This window comes from Citrus clementina, unplaced genomic scaffold, assembly GCF_000493195.1.
Source record: "Citrus clementina cultivar Clemenules unplaced genomic scaffold, Citrus_clementina_v1.0 scaffold_2, whole genome shotgun sequence".
NCBI lineage: Eukaryota > Viridiplantae > Streptophyta > Magnoliopsida > Sapindales > Rutaceae > Citrus > Citrus x clementina.
In genome coordinates, this window is record NW_006262688.1 from 401,686 (window position 1) to 415,589 (window position 13,904).

Below are 13,904 nucleotides of genomic sequence, written 5' to 3' on the forward strand. Positions count from 1 at the left end.
TCAATTAACATACCTTAAAAGAGTTGCATGCAAAATAAAGAACCATCTCATTCATACACTTGAAGCCTCTTTTTCACGAAATGCAGCGGCCATATGATGATGAAACAATATAAAAAAGGGGTCGTCAAGACAACTCACTGTGTTATATGCACTTGAAATGAGAAGAAATTTCTGTGACGCCGAGCAAAATTTGTGAGTTCGTGAAAGTTTAATGGCGGATGTAGGTTACATATTGGTCGATAATTAAGTTGAGGAAATGAAAAGATTTTATTTATTAGATTTAGAGTCAATTTTTGACCAATAGATTTGTGTGCATCTTTGTTTGGATCACTGGCTGCAGCAGGTGAAAGAATTAAAGAGGTGATCAACCAAACATTCTTACCAAAAAAAAAAATGTTAGACAAACCAACCTTTCTTTTGTTTTGAATTGTTGAAACTTGAAGAGCCCAATTTTAGTGCAAGCTTCTTTAATTTCAAGCCATGATGAACTCAACTGCCAATCTTTGTGAGTAAAGTGTTAGATTAATGTCGCGCTCAGTATAACGTGAATAATTCTAATTTGCTCTAAATGAAATAACGCATAATATAAGAAATATGTGCCATATTGTTCTTCATACCATGGGTGAGTTCAATCTCACTAATTCATAATTTTGTATGAATTTTGCAATCTACCATTCTACATCTAACATGTATTTTATAAAGCGTCTAATAATTAAGTGTCTTTCGTATAAACAATTATAAAGTCAATTAATTAAGTCACACTCAAGAGGCTAATTGACACACAACTTAAACCAATGAAAATGTCATGTAATTTGAGGGCTTTAAAGTGACCAACCATTCTGCATCTAGCAATCTACCAAAATGTGAAAGAAAATCTTGTATTTTCGGAGGGCTGCCAATCTACCATTCCACATCCAGAAGAAAAAAAATACTTAATTGGATGAATCATCATAAGCTACCAAAAATTTCCTTGAAGGTCACCAAGTACTTATTTAATTGAACATAAATGCTTTGTCTAACATGTTTTTAATTTTATCTCACTAGTTTTACTTTTACTTGATCATAATGGAATGCGCTTGGATGCTGTAACAATAGTCGCAATATCTAGGATGATATATAGAACTCAAAGCACTAAACTGCTTTTCAAAATTATTTCATGTGCTCTCCAATGAATCAAGCAATAAGTAGTAATAAGCAAGTGGACTTAATTAACTTGGGCCGAACAAGTTTTGTCTATCTACTTTGGGAGTTTAACCCTTTAGTTAAGTTAATGAAGATTGAGTGTCCAAAAATTATTTGTACAGGAGAAAATAACTAAATAAAGAATACACTTATTAAAAGAATTGATATTACTATTGGGGAAAAATCAAGTTTTTAATTTTTTATAAAACCTTTTGAAGATCGCTCTCATATAATATATAAGAATTCGTATTCTAGAAATCGTACCTTGAAAATCCGAGTTGGTTTTTTCCGCTGAAGTGATTTAGGCTCCTAGATCACGATCCGCCACCACCACTCCTGTTAGATCACGATCCGTCACCACCACGCTTGTTAGATCACGAACTGTCACCAATGATCTTCCAGGTTATGACTCAGGTTCGATCTGCACTTGACGTGTGGGCGCCTTTATCACTACCAAAGCAACTAGCACGAGAAAATTTTTCTCTCAACAATGGAGAGAAAAATCTTTTTCTCTGATCTGTATAAAGTGGCTTCTACTTTTTTCTGTTGAGAAAAATAAGCCTTATATATCTCCCTTTAGTGAAAACCTTAGGCTCCAAATAATGAAAAAACAAAACCCACGTTATTTGCTTTTTCAATAGGGGACCCATCTTGTAAAATAGCATAAGGCCCCTTATACAAAAGCTAATTAAATGGAGCCTCCCACTAAATGATATATTTAGGCTTTTGACCCAAATTGCTAGTTATCTTACTTATTAGTCCAGTAGTGGTGCAATCAATTAAATGAGCTAACCCGGGGATCATTTGGAAACATACAATAGTGGCTACAATAATTAGGCATGTAATTAAACTAGCCCAATTATTTAATTCCAAATCTACTCCACTAAAAGATTGGAACTGACTTCCATAATTGTATGCTCGAATAATAATTCGTTCCAAGCCACATTGATTTCTTTACTGCACAATCCTTTGTACCACATCGTTAATTAAATTGATATCTCAACTGTCCAATCAATTTAATAACATCTTATTCCTTGATCCTTACTGGTTTTCTCTAATGATCATTTTCAACATACTAAATATGTTGACACACTCTGGCCAGAGAATTCTATGATCAAGTACCGAAAACCTATCAAGAGATGTGTTGTACAAATTCTATATTGTTAATCCATAACTCCAATACTCATAATTGCTCCCACCAAGATACCGGGTAATCTTGATCACAAGGATGTGTCGTGCCCATAGGTAACTCAAATGAAATAACAATCACAATCATGAAATCATAATTAACTCAAGATTAAGATTACAGTAAAATCAACGCCTATGAGATTTAATAAGTCTGACAGTTATTACAAAGTTAATTAAATCTCATATGTGATCCTGTTCAATGTAGTCGTACTACATCAATAAATTCATACATGATTAAGACAAATCATTCAATGAATTTATTACAGTCTATACCTAAATAAAGTGCCCAACTTTATTTATCAACTGCGAACTAAATTTATTTAATCATAAGATAACTTGTATTTATGTCTTCTGTGAATCCACATGGTGATCACATAAATACATATAATATGATTAAATGGACTTTAATACAAATATTAATGCAATTAAGATATTTGAATAAAATACCTCATTTATTTTATTAATCAGAAAAAATTATTTATTACAATTAAATAAACACATATGCTTTTAAAGAGCATATTTTCCCAACAATTACTGCCTATAATTGTTGAGAAGTTGAAATCATGAAAAAAAAAAATAAAGTTGACTAATATATAAAAACATGTTTGTGATTGTTTTTTTTTTTCACATTGCTAGAAACATTCCTTTTTTCTTTTTGGTGTTGGGTTTTTTTTGGGGGGGGGGGGAATTGGTTATAAATTATAACTTATAAATTACCTATATTACAAAATTTTCATTTCAAATTTTATAGGCCCCACTAACATTAAATTGATGAATCTCACCAAGAGAAAAATCAAACCTATTAAATGACATTGTGAGATGATTTATCTATTCCACAATAAAAATTTATCCTAATGTGAATGCAATATATATGGAACATTCTCATTAAGATAATTGAGACTCTAGCAGTAATTGCTGAGCTAATGAATCCACAAAGAACCAAATTACTAAGTTGGCCAAATTTTAGTATTTGTTGAAAGATTCGCAAGAAAACAAAGGTTTCATAAATGTTTCATTTTAGTCCTCAGTAGACACCAATAACATTGTTATTTTTCACTTAGGCCCTTCCGAGAACAAAAACCGTAATTTACACTTAATTGTCGGACCCAAGCTGTTAAATCGCAAATCATCATTAAAACACATTCATGCATGAACTTGAACCATCTGCACATACAATTAAAACTCTTTTATTATATATTTATGATTGATGTATCAAACAAATTTCATAATTTGTTGATCATCATCATTCACATTCTTACACAACAGTACTTAAAAAAGACTTCTCAGTCACAGACACAACAAACACTTAAATAGAAGAAGACCCAAAAAAAAAAAAGGGGAGCACAAACATGATGAATGAAACTTTAAAGGCAAGCTGATCATCAACATCTCAAACCATAACGACTCTTATGATGTCCCAACGATGAACGAAACTGTCACAAATGGGGCATCGCAGGACAATTTCCGGGACAAGAAAATAAATACTAGAGCCACAACATGTTGCTGATATGAAAATGAGATTGTGATGATCATCACCGTTGGTTTCTCTCCTGTAAAAGAAAGTGTAATAGTCACAATCTTTATCATTCACGAGATCATTCCAGATATCGTTGAAGTGATACAAGCCACCTCCAAGATTCACCCTGGTCCTTAGATCCACTATCAGTGTAGCATCCCTTACATTTCTGTAATATATGAGATCTACCTGCAATATTTTTTTAACCATGAAAAAGCCATTAGATTGTTTCCCAAATTTAAACTCAACCCAAATGAATTGGAAAAAAATAAAGAACAAAATGTCATTAAATTGACTACTGATGTAGTGTATTAAATAAATAACAGCCGATCAAATGGGTCAGTTCGAGTTCAATGATAAAAATAACAAACAGGCCTGGTTTTTGATTTTTTTTTTATTCAATAAACTAATGGGTAGGGTTCAAGTACACAAAGTTTAACACGACATGATAAGAAGACGACACGCTGAATACCAAACCACTTCTAACACGATCCATTGTCAGGCCTATTTGTTTAAGATGTGTATGTAAGTGTGAGAAGCAAAATATGAAACCTCAGGATCTAGGCAACGCTCCCAAGGGTAACAAAAAGTGTATTCGGGGTTATAGTTGAGAAGAAAGGATCGAAGAGTGCCATCCATGGAAGCAGAATATGAGCAAGCTTCTATACGATATAATGGAAACGCGAGGGTTAATGAGTGAAGAGCCGAGACAGGGTATTTATAGGGACAAAAAAAATTCCGAAAGTGATTTGACTCGTTTGTCATGATCTCGAGTCTTTGGTAGCTGACTCAGTAGTAAACCACTTAAGTTTGTGCGTTACAAACTTTTGTATTAATTGTCAAAAAAACAAAAGCTAATAATTAAAAGATAATGCTATAAATGCATATAGCGAAAATTATTCCTTTAAGTGATATTTCTATCTCTAAGTTTACTTCCAGCTCTAAGTTTACTTCAAGAATTTTCAATATTGTGTGTTAATTTAGTAATATAGAAAGCATCCTCAAAGGATACTTCAGTTGGTTGGCTTCTTGTCATGGAAGCAAGAGACTAATGGTTCAAATAGTGCAGAAGGTAAATTGTTCGCAATAGCAGTGAGAGTAGAATTATTAAAAAAAAAATGACTAAGGAGTGCAATTAACTATTGACAATAATGATGACTGTATTAAAGAGAGTATACTTATATGTGTGTGTGTGCTCATTTTAACTTAAATACTGATTCTTTTTTTATTTAAACTTAACTACCATTAATTTAACAAGTTAGAGAAAGATATTATGACTATTAAAGGAGTTAATGCATATTTTCACTACATTTTTCTGAAACGTTTAACAAGAGAAGGGCATCTCACCAGAACTCAGCAAACAAATTAATGAAGATTATATTTCTCTTTAAAAGAAATCAAACCATATTTGTCAAATAACCCTGAGTAGATAAGCATGCTAGTAAAGACACGTCGTTTATTAAAGAGAAAAACCATCCAGATTAAAGCAAACAACTGGCAGAATCCATTAGAGTTATTACAAGGAAAAAAATTATAATGGACTATCAGATGACTATAGCAGATGAGAGGTATGGTAAATTCACAGGCCATTTTATGTGATGAAAGAAAGCAATTCCAGGGCCAACGATCACTTTTGGTAAAATATATATAAGATGAAAGAATTTTTGTTCAACGTGAGCAACAAAGGCCAATCCGAAATAATGATGGCGACTTCTATTGTTTTAAAAATAAAATCACCTAGCAAGCCATATTATGAAATCCAAACCAGAATTCTGCAATTATTATACACCAGAAGCATTCATCAGTGTTAGCCAAGTACAGAGAAAATGAGAAGAGATCTCTAAGTGACTGACCAGATCTCTAAAGAAACTCTTGGAGGAATTTCCATTGCAAGATCTTTCGTTGCCTTGTCTTGGCCTACTGCTTCTTGTAACCAGTCTAAGTCTACAAAATCAGCATTACGTTTCCAGTTAGACAATGAATTCCAGGTAAAAGCACCAACTTGACCAAAATAGTAAAGAAAACAAAATAACTAATACTGACCAAAGCAAAATCAATTAGGCTCCAACAGCTCAGCACTTATGCCATTTTCAAGACACTTCAATTCAAATTCTGTAATTTTGCAAGTAAATCAACTTGAATACATAATCCAGGTAACATTTCGGCTGAACTATAAGGATTCGTGATATTTTATTAATGTTTATAAAAATGATGCAAGTGCATAACTGTTCTGCATTTCAAACACTGGGATGATTGAAAAAATAAGACATTTTTATCAGTGTGGAAGCCATTTTACCAGTCTGCTAAAATCGCCTATAAAAAGAACAATGTCATTGAATCAACTGTGCAACACATAGGCGAGCTAATGAAAAAATTGATCGAGTAATTGATGCATTAAAAATATTATGGAAAATGGACACCAACATTCTTGTCCAAGTAATTGCAGAACTTCTTACTGAATCTAGTTCTTTATATTCTCTCAGGATTCCCACATTACTCTAAAGACCTCTTTGTAGCTGATAGAAAAGAAATTCTCTAAAGTGCCTCAAAATAATATCTATCATTTTTCTAATTTGGACGGGGAACAGAGATAGAGAAGTAGCAAATATTGTCAAAAAGAATATGTGCTGCCTCACAATATTCTTTCTTTTCTTTGTTGTTATTTATTTATTTATTTTTTAATCAATTGCAGTCTCCTTTGTTGATCTTCTTTTTTCCCCTACGGACAAAAACTAGAATTCAACTCCATGAGTTTGACTCAACATCCAACAAAATAAAAGTTTATTTATGAGTGGAAAGTGGAGAATAAGCACCACAAATATTTATCTCATGGACAGTACTAATGAAAATTGCAGACCTTTGAAGCCAAAATTTAGTTTCAATTTGTGAGGTAAAAAAGGGAAAAAACAAATCAGCGGAGAAAATCCAAATCTTGGAATGTAAGCTTTTGATGGTAGAAAATCAACTTAGTAAAAACTTTAAATATATCAAATTTTAATTTAACATGAACATGGGCTTTGATTTATTCAAATAGATTGCGGATATCATAACTTATACGTGTATCTCACCATGATGAGCAACTGTTGCGTGAGTGAGCCAGCTTGACTGCCACTAGCACTGCTCCAACAAGAAACATACACTGTGGCTATGGTCTGCAAATTGATTTGAACAAAATCAGGCACTATAACTTATTATTTTCAAAATTTCAAACTCAACTCAAATAATTTAATCATTTATCATCACCAATCACTTTTTATTAAACCAAAAGATAAACGAATAAATAAAAGAAGATAAAATATAAACACTGATGAATTACCACCCATGAAGCATGTATCATGATGTAATCAAAACAACTCCCTCAAGCACTTAAAAATACAGAGCCACACACAAAGACAGCCAATCTCTCTCTACAGCGATTCACTTCACAGATTGTGCCAAAATAAATATTAATAATATTAACTATATTATTATTATTATTAATAGAAAAGAATCATAATAATTGGGGTGACCTGTCCTGGAACATCAATTGGTGTTTGATCACCCAATACAATACTCATGATACAAAATAACAATCGTCATAATCATTCAACATTTCCCAAGTATAAAGTGATGACCTCTTACCTTAAAATACCACTTTGCAGCACACAAACAATGCGAACCTCCGTTTAACAAAAGAATGGTTTTAACACTTGCACTTCGCTATTCAGCAAAAAGGGATAAGTACTTGTCCACGTCTTTCTTTGTCGGGCAGCCACATAAAAGAGCTTTGTATATGACAATATTAGGTTCCAGTCCTCTATCAATCATTTCATCAAAGACTATCAAAGCATCTACAAGGTTGTTTGTATAGCAAAGCCTTGCAATCAAAACAGTATAACATACAGTATCAGGTTCCAGTCCTCTATCAATCATTTCATTACAGACTCCCATAAGGTTGTTTCTCTTGCTAAGCGTTGCAATCAAAACAGTATAAAATACAATATCAGGTTCCAGTCCTCTATCAATCATTTTATTAAAGACTGTCCCAGCATCTGCAAGATTATTTGCAATCAAAACAGTATAACATACAACATCAGGGCTTATTTCCATTTCCTTCATCTCCTCCAAAAAATCTGAAGCATCAACTACCTCTTCATTGCTTCGCAAGGTATGTGGCGAGGAAGAAGAACCTCTTTTATTTATTTTTGAATAAGCGTCACATAAAATTGTATAAAGTACAACATCAGGTTTGATCCCTCTCAGCTTCATGTCTTTGAAAATGTTACAAGCTTCACGCAAACAATTTAGTTTGCAAAAGCCATGTATCAGCATTGTATAGCTAATGAGATCAGGAATTAACCCATGGCGAGTCAAAAAATCAAACACCTGATGTGCCCATTTAATTTTTCCAGCCAAACATAATGCACCTATGACCTTATCATAGGTAGTTTTGCTGGGTTTAGCATCCAGTTTTAACATTGTATCAAGCAACTTGAAAGCTTTGTTGTTATAACCCTCTATAAGAAGATTAGTCAGCAATTTACAACAGGACTCTGATCTCATTAAGAATCCCCGCTGAGACAAAGTCATAAAAAATTGAAAGGCCTCTTCTAAATGATTTGCTTCACAATAACCATCGACCATGGCACTATAATTTTCCAAACACTTCTCTTTCAAATCATCATCAAAAAATGCCCTAGCTTCCTTCACCCGGCCACTCGTGCACAAGCCTTCAATAATCATGTTGTGAGTAATAACATTAGGTTTCACACCCTGCTTTTTCATATATTTCAAACAATCAAGTGCATCTCGCACACTTCCATATTGAGCAAGCCCACGAGCAAGCACGTTATAGGCTTTAATATCAGGTTTATGTCCCATCTCCCTCATTTTCTTGAATAAACCTATAGCATCAACAAGCTTACCTCGAAGAATGTAACCATCAATCACAGTTGTGTAGTTGGCAACATCCGGAACTATCTGCCTACCCTCCATTTCATTGAACAGTTTCACAGCCTCTTCTACTTCCCCGAGTTTGCATAAAGCATCCATAATGACATTATAACAAACCTGGTCAAGGAAAATCCCCATACTTTTAAACTCCTTAAATTTTTTTATAGCTTCAGAAGTCTTCCCCATCTGACATAAGCATTTTAATATCACACTCACTACATAATTTGTTTTAATACCTATTGATGTCATTTCTCCATGAAGAGACAAAGCTTTAATTATGTTCCCACATTTGCAATATCCGGAAATCAAAGCACTATATACGTACTTATCAGGAGTAACCCTTAGTTGTTTCATACGAAGCAACACACTTTCAGCTTCTACAAGTCTACTATTTTGACAAAATTCACGTATTACAGCAGTGTAAGCAAAGGCATTCAAAGGAATACCATTCTCACTCCATTTCAAAAGCAGATCATAACCCACATCTAACCTTCCATTCTCACAAAGCCCTTGAATAATGGTCGAGTAATTATGTCCATGCAGGGTTACTCCTGATTTATTCATCTCATTCAACACATCGAAAGCTTCTTCAAATCTAGCCAGCTTACAAAGGGCCTTTATTACAATATCATAAGTGAATTGATTCAAACTAAACCCCACACTCTTCATTTCTTCGTAAAGTACTAAAACCATATCTACTTCCCCACACTTTAACAACTGGTTCATGAAAAAGTTACAGGTGAATTTAGACCAAACAAATCCGGGACGATCAGTTTGGAATAACACATTTAAAGCCTGATCAAACATTCTCTCACTACAATAGGCCTTAACCATTGCATCAGAAACTCGATAAAACACATTCGACCCTTCTTTAGAAAGAGCTTCAAACAGATCGATAACCTCAAAATTCAAATCATTCATTTTCTGAACAAGTTCCCGTAACAGAGACTCCAGCTTCTTCTGCCTCCCACAATAACACAAGATTCTGACAATGGCAGCATAAGTGTGAACATTATGCCTAAACCCTCTCGCTTTTAACAGTTCAAAGAATGTTAATGCAGCTCCGGGGTCTTTTCTGAAACTATCCAATTTGTTAACAACTTCACTAGTACTATTACACTCAGAAGAGTCCTCTTCTTCAGAACCTGACCAAATATATTGAGAATGTGACGAAGAGTCCTCTCCTTCTTCAGAATCTGACGAAATATATTGAAAATGTGACGAAACTGGTAACTGAGGAAGGGATGAAAATGAACGGCACCTAATGCACTGAACTGGTTTGATAAAATGCCTCAATGAATTTAACTTAATAGCCGATACCCACATAAGAGAGAACGCATGAGAGAGAACAGAGGATATATTAAACAAGAGAATTGTGTGAAGAAGAAGAAGAAGCTTACTTGACATAAAATGAAAGCAAAAACGGCACCGTCTTTTGGAGGCGGGAAACTGGTTCTTTGTTTCTGGTCTTTTTTGTTTCAGAACCCCTAACTAACAAAGATTAAAGATTTACCTAAATTTTGTGTTGAATAAGGGTCGGATCGGGCCGGGTATCCGGGTTTGGGTATAACATATGATTATGAATGTGTTGTCTTGTCTAATGCCTACGTGGAGGAAAACCAAACATAAGTACAATATCTCTTAACAGAGCTAACTGTCTTTAAAAACGTTTTAACTGCTCTCTCTTTGCTATAGCAATTAGCAATTAGCAAGCAATGGCTAGCTTCAGTACTTCAGCAAGAGTGCTGCCAGTTCTCTCATTGCACCCAAAAAGAAACCTGAGCATCATCACATCTTCTCCATCTTCAGTGCATTTTAGCAACACCCATTTGCACAGTCTGAAGATTCGTCACAAAAGTTTGGGACTTTCAAGCTTTGAACCAGGTGGGTTTGTCGTGTGTTCTGCTTCAAATAACTATTTTTCAGTTGATGAGCAAATGAAAGAGAAGCAGAGCAGTGAAGAACCTTATGAGGTTAAGAACAGGTAAATTTGTATTGTGTTCTTGCTAATTTTTTTGTTTTGAGCACATCAATTATGCCATTAGAGGGTATATTAAAAAAATTAGTATGATATTAGCCTTTCCTCTGTCTTTTAGTATGGATTTTTTTTTTTTGATACACGTCTTTTAGTATGATTATTGTGCCAATGATGCAGATGCTTTTATTGAAGATTTAGTTTTTCTTTTTCTTTTTTTCTTTTTTTCCCTGATGAATTTGAGTATCACGATTTGTGATCTCATAGTTTTCTGTCTTGCTGTAGTATGTGGAACTGGAGGGGGTATTCAATTCGCTATCAGTATTCGGGAAGCACTGGTCCTGCTCTAGTTCTGGTTCATGGTTTCGGAGCAAACAGGTCTAGATCGTTGATATTTCGCTTCTCATTAGCGGGCAACTAATTGCTCTAGGTATTAATTGCAGATTGCTCTTCACTGTCATACTTGGCACATTCATTTTTTACCTTATGCATGCTAAAAACTTGTATGACTATCCCCTTGTGGTTCCTTGAATTAGCACTGGTGTAGAAGTAGAATGATATTTATGGACTGACCCAATTCATTTTTCTGGATTTAGTTTGGATCCAGTAGCTAAGACTTTGGCTATTGGTCACAGCATTGCTTGCATTCTCTAATGAACCAACTGTTTATGCAAGTTTCATGATAAATCTGCTGTGTCAATTTGAAAAGAACTTTTGTTCTCTTTCTCTTTGTTTATGTTCTAATTATGTGTCTTCATTTAGTGATTGTGATGCCTTAACTGCTATTTACAGTGACCATTGGAGGAAAAACATTATGGTTCTCGCTAAATCCCATAGGGTATACTCAATTGATCTTATTGGTTATGGATACTCAGACAAACCAAATCCTCGTGATTTTTTTGACAAACCTTTTTATACGTTCGAGACATGGGCCAGTCAGCTGAATGATTTTTGTAAAGATGTGGTGAAAGATCAAGCATTCTTTATATGCAATTCAATTGGAGGTGATCAAGCATGAGTCAATAAATAGCATCTCCTTTCCATATTATCACCACTTGGCTAGTAAACAGTTTACATGGTCTTCATGCAGGATTAGTTGGTCTTCAAGCAGCAGTAATGGAGCCAGAGATCTGTAGAGGCATGATCTTGTTGAATATATCTCTTCGTATGCTTCATATCAAAAAGCAGCCTTGGTATGGACGGCCTTTGATCAGATCATTTCAGAATTTATTGAGGTAAAAATTAGAAAATTTCTTTCTGCTCAGGTTCAAGTTCCAAACTTGCCAGCTTATGATTTAAGTTAGATATGCTTATTTGATAGGAACACTGCTGCGGGCAAACTTTTTTACAAAATGGTTGCAACATCAGAGTCTGTCAGAAATATTCTTTGCCAGGTATTGCACGTTAACATTAGTTTTGCAATCAGACTGCTGGGAACTATTTAATGGTTTGAAGTTTTTTGTGGCAAAATAAAAATAATTAGCTGTCTACAGTAGAAATAACTATGGATTTGTACATGCAAGGAAATGTTATATTGAACAATACCGGTTCCTCACCATTCTTTCGAAAGAAAAGAGAATAAATGTGGTTGATGTTGTCATCAACTCTGTTGATTGTTTTTGTTGTTTCAGTGTTATAATGACACCTCCCAAGTGACAGAGGAACTAGTTGAAAAGATCTTACAACCGGGACTTGAACCTGGTGCAGCAGATGTATTTCTCGAATTCATTTGCTACTCAGGAGGCCCTTTACCTGAGGAACTACTGCCACAGGTGAAGGTCAGTTTCTTCAAGCTGGATCAAATTCACAATATGCCAATCTCCAGCCAGTAAAATTAATTTTTGCTAGCTCTTGGTGATTTTGGATTTGTTCTTCTTGTATACTTGTGTTCCTTCTTTGCTGCAGTGTCCTGTTTTGATAGCATGGGGTGACAAGGACCCATGGGAGCCCATTGAGCTTGGAAGAGCCTATGGGAATTTTGATTCTGTGGAAGACTTTATTGTCCTTCCTAATGTCGGCCACTGCCCTCAGGTATCCCTCTATCTCTCCCTTTCAAGTGCGTGCTTGCACACACTCTCATACTTGCACACATGTAGGTGCTATGATCAGGTGGCAATTTTCTTTCCCTTATGAACTAGAAATTATGTGGTGGGTATTCGAATGTATGGAAAATACATTCATTTTTTATGCATGTATGAACACTTATGGGCTTTGGCCATCTTACTCATTCACTTGGGAGATTATAGTAGCAAATTTGCAATATTTTTGAGGCTGTGAATGGTTCAGTAATATATTTGGCTTCTGATTTTATATTTGCATTAAATATTATGCATTTTGATGATGATGATGATGATGATGCTTGAGGTAACAAAAACTTTGCATAAAGTTTATCTATTGATGTGCTTGAAGGATGAAGCACCCCATCTTGTCAACCCACTTGTGGAATCATTTGTGACTCGCCATGCTACACCACCAGCTAGCGTTTCTGCAGCTTCTTTATATTCTAGCAATTGATACGATCAATTTTAGTCACTTTCTGTAACTAGGAACCCGTTTGTAAGTTGCAACTGCTATGCCTCAGCAAGATAGTAAATTGTTTGGCAAGAGGTTCATATTACTGTAGCAATTGTAAGTTAGAAGTTGATCTCTGACTGGTTTTATCATTTATGTACATTGTTCATTTGTGTTTATCAATCCAAATCATCTCACGTGAAAACTAAAAGCTAAAAGCAAAAAAAAAAAAAAAAAAAAAAAAACAAAATCAGTTCATCCTAGAATTGTTGATAAAGCAAAGATGCCATGAACCAGGACTTGAAAAGACATATGAAAGAGCAATATTTGTAGTCATTTTCCTTCATATTTGTACACCTTCTTTGACGGTATAATTTTCACTTTTGACTTTTATTATGGCACAATTTTTGCACAAGGTGAAACTGTGCAATAGAAAACGTTTTTCATTAGGTAGGGTTAGATCACTAGGAACGCCAGTGACAAATCACTTGTCACCACAACAAGCAATAACTTTTGCAATAGTGTTGTTGATTCCACTTCAAACTTAAGTGGCAAAGGAAACCGACTACTTCAAAATTGGCATTAAGCATATAGAATTTC

General features: G+C 34.5%; 2 protein-coding genes across 4 annotated transcripts; one reads left to right on the forward strand and one right to left on the reverse strand.

Annotated features, from left to right (window-relative positions):
- Window positions 1-3,626: 3,626 nt before the first annotated feature.
- LOC18053297 (pentatricopeptide repeat-containing protein At2g26790, mitochondrial) lies at window positions 3,627-10,295 on the reverse strand. Its single transcript, XM_006445547.2, has 4 exons — window positions 7,508-10,295; window positions 6,955-7,038; window positions 5,740-5,830; window positions 3,627-4,075 (listed from the first exon to the last, which is right to left on the reverse strand). The coding sequence occupies exon 1, from the start codon at window positions 10,223-10,225 to the stop codon at window positions 7,586-7,588; it is 2,640 nt and encodes an 879-aa protein (XP_006445610.2). The 5' UTR covers window positions 10,226-10,295; the 3' UTR covers window positions 3,627-4,075; window positions 5,740-5,830; window positions 6,955-7,038; window positions 7,508-7,585.
- A 204-nt stretch (window positions 10,296-10,499) lies between these two features.
- Window positions 10,500-13,489, forward strand: LOC18053298 (uncharacterized hydrolase YugF). 3 transcript variants are annotated; one of them, XM_006445554.2, is made up of 8 exons: window positions 10,500-10,802; window positions 11,079-11,171; window positions 11,586-11,797; window positions 11,884-12,028; window positions 12,115-12,187; window positions 12,425-12,571; window positions 12,699-12,824; window positions 13,203-13,489. In XM_006445554.2, the coding sequence occupies exons 1-8, from the start codon at window positions 10,534-10,536 to the stop codon at window positions 13,305-13,307; spliced, it is 1,170 nt and encodes a 389-aa protein (XP_006445617.1). In that variant the 5' UTR covers window positions 10,500-10,533; the 3' UTR covers window positions 13,308-13,489. The 3 variants fall into 3 exon arrangements, with proteins under 3 accessions (XP_006445617.1, XP_024046177.1, XP_024046178.1); XM_024190409.1 differs by having other exon boundaries at window positions 12,425-12,565; XM_024190410.1 differs by lacking the exon at window positions 11,079-11,171.
- Window positions 13,490-13,904: the final 415 nt, after the last annotated feature.

Excerpts from the sequence above, each read along its gene's own strand:
- LOC18053297 (XM_006445547.2), bottom strand. The coding sequence starts at position 10,225 with ATGTCAAGTAAGCTTCTTCTTCTTCTTCACACAATTCTCTTGTTTAAT.
- LOC18053298 (XM_006445554.2), top strand. The coding sequence starts at position 10,534 with ATGGCTAGCTTCAGTACTTCAGCAAGAGTGCTGCCAGTTCTCTCATTG. Across the intron at positions 12,188-12,424 it reads TCAGAAATATTCTTTGCCAG|TGTTATAATGACACCTCCCA; the intron begins GTATTGCACGTT and ends TTGTTGTTTCAG. Across the intron at positions 12,825-13,202 it reads ATGTCGGCCACTGCCCTCAG|GATGAAGCACCCCATCTTGT; the intron begins GTATCCCTCTAT and ends ATGTGCTTGAAG.